Source organism: Thamnophis sirtalis, unplaced genomic scaffold (genome assembly GCF_051295495.1).
Source record: "Thamnophis sirtalis isolate CommonGarterSnake01/CBP01778 unplaced genomic scaffold, rThaSir2_p1.2 scaffold_7, whole genome shotgun sequence".
Lineage (NCBI taxonomy): Eukaryota > Metazoa > Chordata > Lepidosauria > Squamata > Natricidae > Thamnophis > Thamnophis sirtalis.
Genome location: NW_028261387.1, coordinates 66,414,613 through 66,428,531, shown reverse-complemented (window position 1 = coordinate 66,428,531; position 13,919 = coordinate 66,414,613). Strand labels below are relative to the sequence as shown.

At 41.0% G+C, this 13,919-nt stretch overlaps 1 protein-coding gene across 1 annotated transcript in view; it reads right to left on the bottom strand.

The window, feature by feature from the left end:
* Positions 1–9,798: 9,798 nt before the first annotated feature.
* ASIP (agouti signaling protein) overlaps positions 9,799–13,919 on the bottom strand; it is a 28,730-nt gene continuing 24,609 nt past the window's right edge. The window contains exons 3-4 of the mRNA XM_014053146.2: positions 10,641–10,702; positions 9,799–10,117 (exon numbers count right to left, since the gene is read on the bottom strand). Of these exons, the coding sequence (XP_013908621.1) occupies positions 9,941–10,117; positions 10,641–10,702 (239 nt within the window). The 3' untranslated portion in view covers positions 9,799–9,940. The remainder of the gene's footprint in view (positions 10,118–10,640; positions 10,703–13,919) is intronic.

The window sequence follows — 13,919 nt, the reverse complement described above, 5'->3', positions numbered from 1 at the left end:
GGAATGAAATGTCAATCTAACTTAATCCCATCAAAGTACATTATCATTGTATACCTCTTTAACAGCTGGAAAACATTCTAGTAATTGGAGGAGGGCTTTTCAGAGAGTTCTGTGTCAAATGAATGAATTAGAATTAGGATTCAGCATATTTTGTTCAAACGTTGTTGTCAAAGTTTAACATTTAATATTATATAGGTATTAATCATATTAGCAATAATTGATTCAATTTTATCTAAATATAATTTAGAATTTAGTTTTAGGAATGGCTCTCATGTTTGTTTCCTATGAGAAGCACAGCTGTCTATTGCACAGCTGACCTTTAAAAAAAACTTTTTAAAGCATTTTACTACCGGTTTCGGGCAAATGGTAGCATTTTTTACTACTGGTTCCAGTGGACTGGTCTGAATTGGTAGCATTTCACCCCTGCTGCAACCCATTCATATTATTTTAGACCATATGGACTTCAATTCCCAGAATTCCCCAGCTGGAGATTTCTGTGAACTGGAGTCCAGAGAAACTAAAGTTGCCAAGGTTGAGAAGACAGCTGTACACCATGAAGAAAAAGAGTGTCAGCTCAACTAGATGTAATGTATTTAAAATAACCCATAATGGCTCTGTGGTTGCTGCCTGAGAAATAGCTCTGCCAGTTGCTTATGCTGTCATGTTATTGTGAAAGAGATCCTTCTATGTTTTATAAACTGCTTCCATATGCAGGATGACAGAATTGACCAGATAATATTTACATTTGGAATGCAATTCAAAAATCAATATCAGAGCTTACTACAATGCATTCTGGGATTAGCTAATTCCTTGAAATAGGGTGGTAAATCTGAAAAGGAATTAGTCAATTGTCAGAAATCCCTGGTGTGCCCACTAATTTAGATTCCTTGTCTTTAGTATTTGGAATTATGATATTGGAAACCAAAATATTACAGGAATACATGCATGGAAATAAGCAGCTCTGGAGTGAAACAGCAGAAAATTATTTTTACTCTATTTATCTTATCAAACGTCACTAGAAAATAATAATCCCCGGAGGAAAGTGCTTCTGAAGAAACGAAAAGACCAAAAGGCGATGTTTGTTTGTTCTCATGTTGAGACTGCAATAGCGACTCTGTCACTAAGTGATGCAGTTCTTAAGGGAGATGTCATTACATCAACTTACAACAACATACCCGTCAGTTCTACTTGCAGAACCTTAAGTGAATGACCACAAGTTGTTAAGCACAATATCAGGTGACTGTGATTTGCAACCAGTGGTGGGTTCCGGATCCCGGTGCAACTGGTACGGTGCAACGGGGCCAGGCTTCCACATGAACACGTGCAGTGCGCGCACGCATACTTATCACCCACAATATCTAGCTGCTCGGCGGAGTGTCGCACAGGTGCCATACGCTCTGTGCAAGTGCGTGGAAGCCCCCAAAATCTCAAATATCGGTAAGGAGCATGGGCGGGTGGGCCCTCCGGAGCACCGTACCAGAACAGTAACCAGTGCTCCCGGCAGGCACCAGTACGCCCATACCGGGGCGTACAGGTCATAACCCACCACTGTTTGCAATTTACTGCTGACTTCCCCATTGACATTGGGAATCCAGTCATGAAGGTTACAAATAGCTGTCAGATGACTTCAAGCAACATAAAAGCATGGCTATTGCCAAGTGCCTGATTTATGTTAATTAAGATGTGACAGGATATTTTGCAGTATATGTTTATGTTCTATGCTTTAGTGCCTAATCTCCCTTTTTCTCCTTTCCAGAATTTCCTCTCTTGCTGAGGGGTGAAATTAACTTGGACAAGCTACAGAATCTCTTCCTAAACTGCTTTTTTGTACAGTGTTGGCTGCACTTTCCTGAAAGGTGCTAACTGCAAGTTAGCTTTTAGTTAATGAACACCCAGGCTCATCTTGCATTGCTGTCTGATATTGATATGATCCTAATCAATATGATCGCAGAGGTTTCCTTCTGTGTTAAGTGTCCAGGCCAGGAGCATGTTAATGGTACCAAGGCATTCCTTTCAATGGCCTTCCCCATTGTGTGCTTCTTCCTCTATTGTAATTAATTCATCTCCAACTAATATAAATATAAACATTGATTTCCCATTGCTAATTATCCCAGAACCAAGGTGAGGATTTCAAAGGGTGGGGGGGAGTAGGGGAAAAGATCTCTAAGATGTTCTCCCTTTTTTCCACCTTCGTTGTGAGTTGAGTTCTGGACCATGAACCTTCCCTGCTATTAGGGCTCACCTGGCTGATTGGGGTCTTATCCTCTCAAAGTTGTAAGAATTTATGGGCTATTTCTTAATAAATCTTTTCTAAGCTTTATTAAAATCCTAGTCTGGTTCTTCTTCTTTGGTAGCAATAGTCCTAGTAATAGCACTTAGATTTATATACCGCTTCACAGTGCTTTCCAGCCCTCTTTAAGCAGTTTACAGAGTCAGCATATTGCCCCCAACAATCTGGGTCTTAATTTTACCAACCTCGGAAGGATGGAAGGCTGAATCAACCTTGAGCCTGGTGCAGGCAGCCGGCAGTCAGCAGTAGCCTGCAGTATTGCACTCTAGCCACTGTGCCACTAAGGCTCTTGCGCCACCAAGATATCCAAGGAATTCTTGCAAATTCTAAAATGTCAACATTCAGATTGATGAAAAGAGTTTGCTTTGCTTTTATGAATATTTTAAAATGTTCTCTGTGTCTAGCTGGGATATTTAAATATGATTTCCACAGATATAAAAGCATGTACTTATCTGTCCTCATGAGCATCCTGTATGACATTGTATGGGAAAAGGTCATAGTTGAACACTTAAGAATTCTAATGAATATCTTGTGTATGAAGGGACTTAGAACTTTCATGGTAACAATTTTGTGCAATTGTTAGTCTTCTCACCTTGGAAATGTTTGATTGAATAAAATGGCCATATTAGCTGTTTTGTTATTCACAACTCTTCCATACAATTAGCATTATGTTACCATGACCTAGTTGGCTCTGCCCTAGTCATGGTCACTTTATTTAGTTCTATTGTCCTTCATGTGTTCAACAATACAATACATTGCAACAATACATTGCAACAATAAAACAATGGCTGAATCAATTGTTTGTTCTTGGTCTCATGTAATTATTATTATTATGAATAGGAGATATGTAGCCTGGATGTTTCACTTGTGCATCTAACTATGTACTGTACATTAAAATTGATTATGTGTTTGCCATCTTGAACGGCTGAAGCTCTCAAAAAGGAACCTTATATTGTTTTGCTTTGTGAACAACAGCTATAATGCAAATAAAGGTTACATAAAAAAACCTTAAGGGTTTCTGGAAACTTTCTAACCAGTTTGCTTAGCAACTTTGAGTAATAGACATAGACCACATGTGCAAAAACTCAAGGATAAAGTCTAACAAGTTCTACAACTTCCAGCTCAAGTTGAACCACAAAGTTCAACTTGACCTGGAAAAGATTATTTCACTTCCTAGAACCTTTTATGGTAATGTTTATAATAAAGTTTAAGAGTCTAATTATTCTGTTAAACTTATCTAAATGAGAAAAAGAGCAATTTCAGATCTCTTTTTAAACCTATCTGTATTTCTATGTGTATTTCTAGGAATGCGGTGGCTCAGTGGCTAAGACGCTGAGCTTGTTGATCAGAAAGGTCGGCAGTTCAACGGTTTGAATCCCTAGTGCCGTGTAATGGGGTGAGCTCCTGTTACTTGTCCCAGCTTCTGTTAGCAGTTCGAAAGCATGTAAAAATGCAAGTAGAAAAATAGGGACCACCTTTGGTGGCAAGGTAACAATATTCTGTGCGCCTTCGGTGTTTAGTCATGCCCGCCACATGACCATGGAGACGTCTTCAGACAGTGCTGGCTTCTCAGCTTAGAAATGGAGATGAGCACTGCCCCCTAGAGTCAGGAACAACTAGCACATAAGTGTGAGAAGAACCTTTACCTTTAACTTTATTTCTAGTCCAGATAGTAGACCACCTCTGCTCAATAGCAAATACTGGTGTAATAAGCCAATTAAATAAGAAATAAAACAGTGAGATCCTTGGTGCTCTCCAAGCTAGCTTGTTTTGTTTTTTGTTTTCAATGAAAACAACTTTAAATTATTAAATTTAAATCTAAAAATATATTAAACTGTACTGTATTTATTCTATTATTATAATGCTCTTCCAAAAGAGGATTCAAATCTATCCCCATCCCAAAGATCGGAAACAACGGATGTTTCCAATTATAGGCATGTTTGTTATTGAACCACCATGCTAAAATATTAACATCAATACTTTCTAATAGTTTCAATTTAGATCAATATGGATTCTTCAAGACTGGATTGGTTTCAATTAAAAAGCTTTTTAACATGATACCCTGGATTAAAGAGAAAAGAAATGCTTGCTGATTTGCTGCAGATGCATACAAGGACTTTGATATATTAGAATGGCTACTTTTATTCAAGACACAGGAAAAATATAAATTAGGAATTAAATTTGTAAGTACAGTACAGTCTGGAAATTATCTGGTTGTCCTTTTGTTATAAAACTACTGAAGTTTTACTAAAATTACAGAATAACTCAAACATTGTGCCGGTAGCAGCTAAACATATTGTGAATGTCTTTGCAGATTAAAATGCTGATATACATCCTAAATCAACCAAAAAAATCCCTTTCTAAACAAAAGATTAACATACTATGTATGATAGCATGATTAAAAATAAATTTTAAAGAACTGAGGACTAAAGAACTCCCCAAATTATACAATTGTTGCAGCAAAATTAAGATCTGCCCTTTTACTTACGTCAAGAATAGGAGCCAACACCACCAATTTCCAAGAGAAGACAGGTTTTATTTGAACGCGTTCAAGAGCCCAGTCTGATTTGCATCAAACTGAACTCCTTAGGTATCCTTTGGCAGAGTTTTTATACTTTCTAATTGATTATTACAAATCAGACAGACGTCACACAGGAGTATACTTTTTTAAGGTCATAAACTTCTTACTTAGGTCAGTAAAGGACATTTCGGGAAAGTTACAAATATTCTTGGAAAGTTACAAATACATGATTCTCATAGGATCCCCAAAATATAATAGGGAAATGAATATAATAGGGAAGTGAATCTTGGTTACTCATGAAGCTGACAGGAAGATTGCTAAAGTATTGCTAGCATATTGGGTTTCTATTGCTAAAATATCGCTGCTTACAAGTTAAACTTTTGTTGTCCTAAACTGTCACTATGTCGCGTGCGTCTATGATTAATGTTTGTGGTTTACTGCCCACCCAGATTTCCTGTTTGCCTGAAGCGTGCATTCTAAGTTCCCCTTATTTTTGAGAGATGCAGGAAAATAAGGAACTATCTTTTTTCTAAGGCAAAGGGTATACAAAGGGTACTATTTCTTTCTGACCTTTTAAGCATTAGAATTAGAATATTTAGCCTGATTAAGTATTGGGGGTTTCACTTGTGTACCCCGTGCTGCATCACAATGAGCTTAGGGGTACTTCTAAGATATGTGTAAACAAAGAAAATGAAATGAAATTTGAACTCCTCCAAATAGTTCTAAATTTGATATAGTCAATTATTACACAATGTTAAAGCTAGCTGTGGTCATGGCATTAATTAAAGCTATGTCAGGATTATATCCTTAAAATGATTAGTACTCTCTCCCTAAATTATTTTTTCAAACATCTCCTCTCTCTTTTACTAAAAGATTCACAGCAAGAAATATTTATAAAATTTGTATATAAAATAGACCAGTATTTATCTTTAATCTCAGAAAAGAAATAGAGGTTTTATAATATAATAAAGTATAATATTTTATAGCTTTCTAACATTAACACTATTATATTGAAAGATGATTTTTTTTTCAGAAATGGAGAGGAAATAAAGAAACATTTCTTCATTTCAAGTCCCAGACACAATCCTATTTAACAAAAATATAGATTTAAAATGGAATGAAGGGAAACTTTGTTTCTTTGGAATATATTAGTATGACATTTAGTAAAAGCAGTGACAGCATAACTTACTCTGATAACACTTCTCATAGAACAGCGATATTTTTGCAGGGAATTTAAAGTCACTACAGACCAAGAAATGGGTACAGAACAATCTATATGGATGAAAGGAAGATTTTACAGATGGAGGAACAATATCTAATATGGTTATAAGTTGGTGATCTCACATTCTAAAAGTAAATTGAGTATAATATGCATGTTTTATCATTCCCTAAAAACAAAGATGTAAAGGAAATAATTTTACACTTTATCATTGGCTTTGAAAGAGTATTTCTTAATATAGAATACAAAGAGGCAGTGTCAGAAATATATAGTGGATTATTAAAGAATTCTCAAATATAGATTTTAAAATATTTATAGAAACAGTTATGAAAATCTTAGATATAAAAAGTAGAGCACTTTCCTAATGGGATCTGTTTCTGAAAGTATTAGGGGACAGTCATGGAATTTTATTTGTTTGTTTGTTTGTTTATTTAATTTATGTGGTGAATTCTGTGCAAGTTAATTTAAAACATTTATATATATAATTTTTTTCCCCACCCCTGTGGGTGGTCTGTGTTTTCCTCAGTCTCGGGTCATCTGCAAGAAGCCTGGAAATTTTAAGGTTCTGCATGGGCTCTTAAGTGTTTCTAGCACTGAATCCTTCTGGAAAGAAAACTCTAATGTTCCTAGGATTTTTTGGAACCACTCTCCCATCTTGGGAGTCACAGCCCTCAGCGTACCACTCCTGGAACCACTTTGGCCTTTACTTGCCGCATCCTTTCCACCCAATAATCATTTTGAAATGGAAGGTTTAGAGAAGTTAAAAGTGGTTATGAATTAGTCATATATTGTGATTATGATACATTTTTTTTCTTATTGGGATCTTAATATTGTTTCATTGTAATGAGATGTTTGCAGAAAAACACCAAGCTTAGAGAACAAGAAAGCAAATGTTTAACTTAAACTACGTACATTCTCTACTACCATATTCCTGTGTAGTGTTAATATTTGCCTCTTAAAAAATAGTTAAACCTGTAAAAAAGCAAATTAAGAAGGAAATGTTTAATCACTGCCATGTCCCCCCCCCCAAAAAAACCCTCAACAGCATTAGAACTTTGATCAAAGTTTAACAAACATTAGATCAATGTTGTTTCTTCATGACAAAATAATACTAATATTTTTTGTACATCAATTTGCCTGGAAAAAAAATGTAAATATGCACTCTAGCTTTTCTCATGTATTACTCCCCCCCCGCAATCATTTACCACTTCAAAGTAGTATTCATCGTTCTTCAATTCTTTCCCCCAGCAAAAACTCTGATCTGTTGTCTATTCATTCCAGACATCAGAAAAAAACATCTAATCAACTTCAATTATAGAAAGCCAGGCTTTGATTAAGAAAAACTTTATAAACATAAGAAAAGTCCAGCAATGAAATCAGTTGCTAAGGAGGTGACATTATTGTACATGTTCTAGTAAATGATGGATAGTTGTCAGATGGGGATACTTTTATTTATATTTCTGCACTGAAGAGAGGGTTGGAGAATGGAGCAAATGGTTTCTTTCAAAATGAAGTGCTTTCATCAGTGATTTGGCAGTAAATTATACCAGCATGAAATACCCTACTCCCGTGATGGTGAACCTATGTCACGCGTGATGGCAAACCTAGGGCACATGAGGCATTGCCCTGGCAGCTCCAACGTGCATGCGTGTGCTGGCCAGCTGACTTTGGCTTTCTTTTAAGGCCGTTTTTTGACCTCCGGAGCCTTCAGGAGGCTTTCCTGAAGCCTCTGGAGGGTGAAAAACGGCCCTATGGGCAAACTGGAAGTCCGTTCTCGAACTTCTAGTTTGCCCATAGGGCCGTTTCCCCCCCTCCTCCTGAGGCTTCAGAGAAGCCTCCTGAAGCCTCCGGAGAGCCTCCGGGGGACAGGAGAGACTGTTTTCAACCTCTCCAGGCTCCTAGAAAGCCTCTTGAGCCTGGGGAATGCGAAAAATGGGTCCATCGCACGTCAAAAGTGGGGGGAGGGTTCAGATGCATAGCATTATGGGTGTGGGCACGCCTGCGCACAACACCCCTTGCACTCCCCCTCACTTTTGGCACACAATGGGAAAAAGGTTAGCCATCACTGTCCTACTCTCATTTCAGGTCTGTATGCTGTATCTATTTCAAGCCTCTGTAGTCAGTGGATTATTTCAAATATAATGAGTAACAAATCTTACTCATGGGCAAAGTTATGGGGCAAAAGATAAGAAGCTGCATGATAAGTTGCAAGTGAGTAAAAGCCACCTAAGTCTATGATATGATTCTGTTTGGAGGTCTTGTTTAACCTCCCTTCTGGCTGCCATAGTTTACTATTTCGGCTATTAACTATTGTAAAAATGGGAGGCTTGCAACACAATTTTACAGCATATCCTTAGCTCCTAACATCACTTGATTTTCTATAAAATCAACTAACTCAGTAAATCAGCATTATAACATGGTTAAAGACTTATATAGTCAGTGCATGATGAATCAATCGGCACAAATATGAAGTCAAAGAGAGCCATATTTAGCCTAAGCATCAAAGTGGCCATGCTTGCTTGAGATTATAGTTGTGAGATAAAACGTTGGATTGGGGGATGTCCAAAAGCTGAGGTTAAACAATGTCACTACTTAAAAATTAAGAGTTTAATGAAAATGTGTCCATTTTATTCCCTCACTCACCTCCCACTTGGAAGTTTGGGAGTTCAGACTTAGGTAGCGGCAATAAGAGGTGGGTTGCTTCTGGTTTGGCCTGAATTGGGCAAAACGGTAGCAGTGGGGGTGGGAGGCTCTGCCCGCCCACCCGGACGCTTCTGTGCATGTGCAGAAGCTTCGCGTGTGTGCACACAAGCGAACTGGTAGTAAAAAAAAATTGGAAACCCACCACTGGGCATATGTTTCTCTTCTAGGGTGCAAAGAAAAAAAAATCTGCTGCAAACTCCACATGGTATCTGGAAGGGCTCCACCCAATTGCTCCAATTCTGCTCCAAACTAAGGGATTACAAGGTTGTAAAAGGGAATTTTATATGCACACTAATATTATTAAAACTGCTGAATTGAAACATAGACCAGTTTAAAACTGAAGATGGAGAGTAGTTTTGCTAAAGTTAATATCTTGATTTGTTTTAAGAAATGGAAGAGCATAATTATGTATATAATGGTAAATCTCTGATCCATGGAGCAGTATAATTTACCAACGTTTTCTCTTTGGTTTGCTAGCTAATTACCAGGTTCCATTGCAACTTTCCTTGATTTTTCTCCCCATGCTTTCATTTCCCCTATTTCATAATTGTTTTCCATCTGGGTAAATCTAGGATTAAAACCCGCTTTTCTCACCAAATAGCATAAAATCTAAGTATAATGACAATGCACAGAAGCATCATTCTCTCTTTCTATTGCCAGATGTTTTGCTTCTGTGTTGGATTCCTGCATCCTTGACTCACATTGCTCTCTCCAGAGAAGAGAATAAAAGCAGCACAATTTGTACAGAGTAGAGCTAGGAAGGATAGAGAAGGGGTGATAGAAAGGACAAGCAAACGGAAAACAAATAAAGCAAAAAGAAAATATTTTAGCTTTGGCTCTAACCATAACTGGTGGATAGTCGTTAAAAATATTAAAGAAAAAATATTAGAGAAGTGAATGAATCCCTTGGATTCTTAGAAGTGGGCAGGGTGATTGATGAGCCAGCCAATCAGTGAGTGGTGGGCGGGGCAAGCGTGGTGCGGATGGGTGTGGGGAGGGAGCTGGAACTGGTTCTAAATGGCAGGGTAGATTTGTGGAACTTCTTCTATGGAAGAGGTTAGAACTGGTAGGAACCCACCCCTGGATAGATCCCACAAGGAATGTGATGCTTGGAAGAAGACAAAGTTCTTGGCCTCTTTGGAAAACAGATACAAGGCAACCGGTATGGAAGATATAATGAAATACTGAGAGCATTCTTGACTTTGATTTAACAGTTTGGATTTCCCATACGGCAGTAGCAGATGGTCTGAAAAAGTCGGCAGTGGCAAAAGGCACAGAAATCACAGCAGGGACGAGATGGTGGCTTGCAGCTTGCCCAAGTAGCGACACAGTTTGGAGGGGGAGGCGGTTTGGGTCGAGAAGGTTTTTTTTGTTGCCCCATTCTCTGAGGAGAGAAAAACAAAGCAAAACATACAAATAAAGCTTTTGAAAAGTGTTTCAGAAGCTTTTGTTGCCTAAGAGTCTAACTGAGTCTTGCTTCAGTTGCTCTAACTGAAGTAAATCTGTGTGTTTCATTTTGAGCACATTTTAAGCTTCTTTGTTGTATTGAGTTTTTCATTGTATTATATCCTGCTGCAGATTTAAAGTACAGACAAGTGCTTGAAAAGACGATGGGTGAAGAGCATGTTGGGTTGTTATATGCAAATTTAGCCATTGGTTGTTGGTGAAAACCAGGTATCTTCTTCATAGTTCACATAAGAATAAAAATATTGTTTGTTATTTATTTACAATATCCAATCTTAGAATCTTAATGTCTCCAATTGTTTGTGGATTTCCAAGCCCAAATTTGTAACAACCTCAGCAAAGTGTAATTCCTGAAACTATTTAAGAAAGTCATGACAGTCCAGAAAAAAATATAAATTGGTAGTTTATTTATCTTTGTAAATATGCTAAGAACAATCACCCACCTTCATAGATTTCTTTTTCTCAGCTTCTTTTCTGCTTAGCTTCAAGGAAGTTTTGGTTAAATCTTTAGGGGAGGAAGAGAAAGAATTCAGACACTTGTACAATCTTGATTTTTAACTGCAACAGGTAGGACAATATAAAAGTCTTGAACAGGACATTTCAATTGTTGTCACCAACCCATGCGTTTCGTCTATATAAACGTGACTCTCTCTCTATTCTTTTTGGAATAATAAAGTAGAAATAAAATACTGTTGCTTCTGCTTGAAAGAAATCACAATTACATTTTACTTTCAGATTATGTAAATGGTCTCACATCTAATTGTTGGTCCTGGGGTCTTGAAAATGGAATGAAAGAAGGATGAGTATCTGGATAGCCAAATAGGGTACTAAAAAATTCTTATCTACTGGTTCTGTGTGCATGGCTTGGTGGGCTTGGCTTGGTGGGTGTGGCTTAGTGTGCGTGACAGGGGAAGGATACTCAAAATCTCATTCCCTCCCCACTCCAGGGGAAGGTTACTGCTAAATCCCCATTCCCTCCCAATCAGCTGGAACTCGGGAGGCAGAGAATAGATGGGGAGGGGCTATTCAAAGGTGGTTTTACTGGTTTTCCAAACTACTCAAAATTTCCGCTACCGGTTCTCCAAAACTAGTCAGAACCTGCTGAATACCGCCTCTGGTGTGCACCCCAAAGTGATAAGGACACATGGATTAGCTAGGGAGAGCGAAAGGGGATTTTTTTGGCTTTGCATGATTTTCCAACCTCTCCATTAGGATGTCTGGATTTAGGCGGGTGGACGCCTGCTTTAGGTTAGCAGTAATGAAATGTCAGTTGGTCTTACCTGAACTGCATGTCTCGAAGGATTTTTTTTTTTTTTAGATTTTATTAACATTTGTAGGCCGCCCTTTTCCCTGAGGGGACTCAGGGCAGCTCACATAAAATCAGGGAGGGGGAACACAAACAATGACATAGACACATATAATAAAAGTAATAAGCAACATACATTCATCATTCGGGAGGGGCGGCTATCCTTGTCCCCAGGCCTGACGGGCTAGCCAGTTCTTGAGGGCTGTGCGGAAGGCCTGGACGGTGGAGAGGGTACGAATCTCCACGGGGAGCTCGTTCCAAAGGGTCGGGGCTACTACTGAGAAGGCCCTCCTCCTTGTAGTTGCCAGCCGGCACTGGCTGGCCGATGGAATACGGAGGAGGCCCAATCTATGAGATCGAATTGGTCGCAGGGAGGTAATTGGCAGAAGGCGGTCTCTCAAGTACCCAGATCCACTACCATGCAGGGCTTTATGGGTGACTAATAGCACCTTGAAGTGCATCCGGAGATCGACAGGTAGCCAGCGCAGCTCGCGGAGGATAGGTGTTATGTGGGTGAACCGAGGTGCACCCACAATCACTCGCGCGGCCGCGTTCTGTACTAGCTGAAGTCGCCGGATGCTCTTCAAGGGCAGCCCCATGTAGAGCACATTGCAGTATTCCAGCCTAGAGGTCACAAGGGCCTGAGTGACTGTTGTGAGAGCCTCCCGATTCAGGTAGGGTCGCAACTGGCGCACCAGGCGAACCTGGGCGAATGCCCCCCTGGTCACAGCCGTCAGGTGGTGGTCAAACGATAGCTGTGGATCCAGGAGGACTCCCAAGTTGCGAACCCTCTCTGAGGGGTATAGAATTTGACCCCCCAGCCTGAGTGATGGAATATTGATCGAATCTTTGGGAGGGAAGCACAACAGCCACTCGGTCTTTTCTGGGTTGAGCACAAGCTTGTTTACCCTCATCCAGTCCATAACGGCCTCAAGGCCTCGGTTCATCACGTCTGCCGCTTCATTGAGTTGGCACGGGGCGGACAGATACAACTGGGTATCGTCCGCATATTGATGGTATCTGATCCCGTGCCTGCGGATGATCTCTCCCAGCGGTTTCATGTAGATGTTGAATAATAGGGGGGATAAGACCGAGCCCTGAGGCACCCCATATGTTAGGGGCCTAGGGGACGATCTCTGCCCCCCCACTAACACCGACTGCGACCTGTCCGAGAGGTAGGAGGAGAACCACCGCAACACGGTGCCTCCCACTCCCACCTCCCGCAGTCGTCGCAGAAGGATACCATGGTCGATGGTATCGAAAGCCGCTGAGAGGTCAAGGAGGACCAGGATGGAGGAATGTCCTCCATCTCTGGCTCTCCAGAGATCATCGGTCAATGCGACCAAAGCGGTTTCTGTGCTGTAACCGGGTCTGAAGCCTGACTGGAAGGGGTCGAGATAGTTTGCTTCCTCCAAGGACCGTTGGAGCTGGAAGGCCACCACCTTCTCAACAACCTTCCCAAGGAAGGGAAGGTTGGAGACTGGGCGATAGTTATTAAGAACAGCTGGATCCAGAGATGGCTTCTTTAGGAGGGGTCTCACCACCGCCACTTTCAGTGCGGCGGGGAAGTTCCCCTCCCGAAGAGAGGCGGTAACAACCGCCTGGATCCAGCCTCATGTCACCTCACTGCTGTTAGTAACCAGCCATGAGGGACACGGGTCCAGTACGCAGGTGGAGGCACTTACAGCCCTCATGGCCTTTCCACATCCCCGGGGGTAACATCCTGGAACTCAACCCAGAGATGTTCTACTTGATCCTCCTGTGCCTCGGCTGGAACTGCGGGGATGGAGTCCAAGTCCGACCGAAACCGAGCAATTTTGTCCGCTAAGAATTGGGCATAGTCCTCAGCTCTGCCCTGCAAGGGTTCCCCCGCTTCCCTTTTATTCAATAGGGAGCGGGTTATCTTAAACAGGGCGGCTGGGCGGGACTCAGCGGACGCAACCAAGGTGGCTATGTGAGATCTTTTCGCTGCCCTAAGTGCCCTGGTGTATTCCTTGGTGCAGGTGGTTACCATTGCTCGGTTCGATTTGGACTTATCGGACCTCCATCGGTGCTCTAGGCATCTCCTCCGGCGCTTCATCTCCCGGAGTTCCTCGGTGAACCAAGGAGGTCTCCGGGATCCGCCGCCTCGGAGGGGCCGTAGTGGCGCAATCCGGTCGAGGGCCTCCGATGCTGCCGAGTGCCAAGCAGCAACCAGAGTCTCTACCGGACTGTGGGCGAAAGTATCAGGAATGACCCCAAGCTCCGTCTGGAACCTTAACGGTTCCATAAGTCACCTGGGGCGGAACCACCTGGTCGGTTCCTCCTCCCTACAGTGGGGGTTTGGTCTCCGGAAGTCGAGCCTCAGTAGGCAGTGGTCTGACCACGACAGGGTTATGATGTCGTTACCCCTCAGACCAAGATCACAAATCCACTG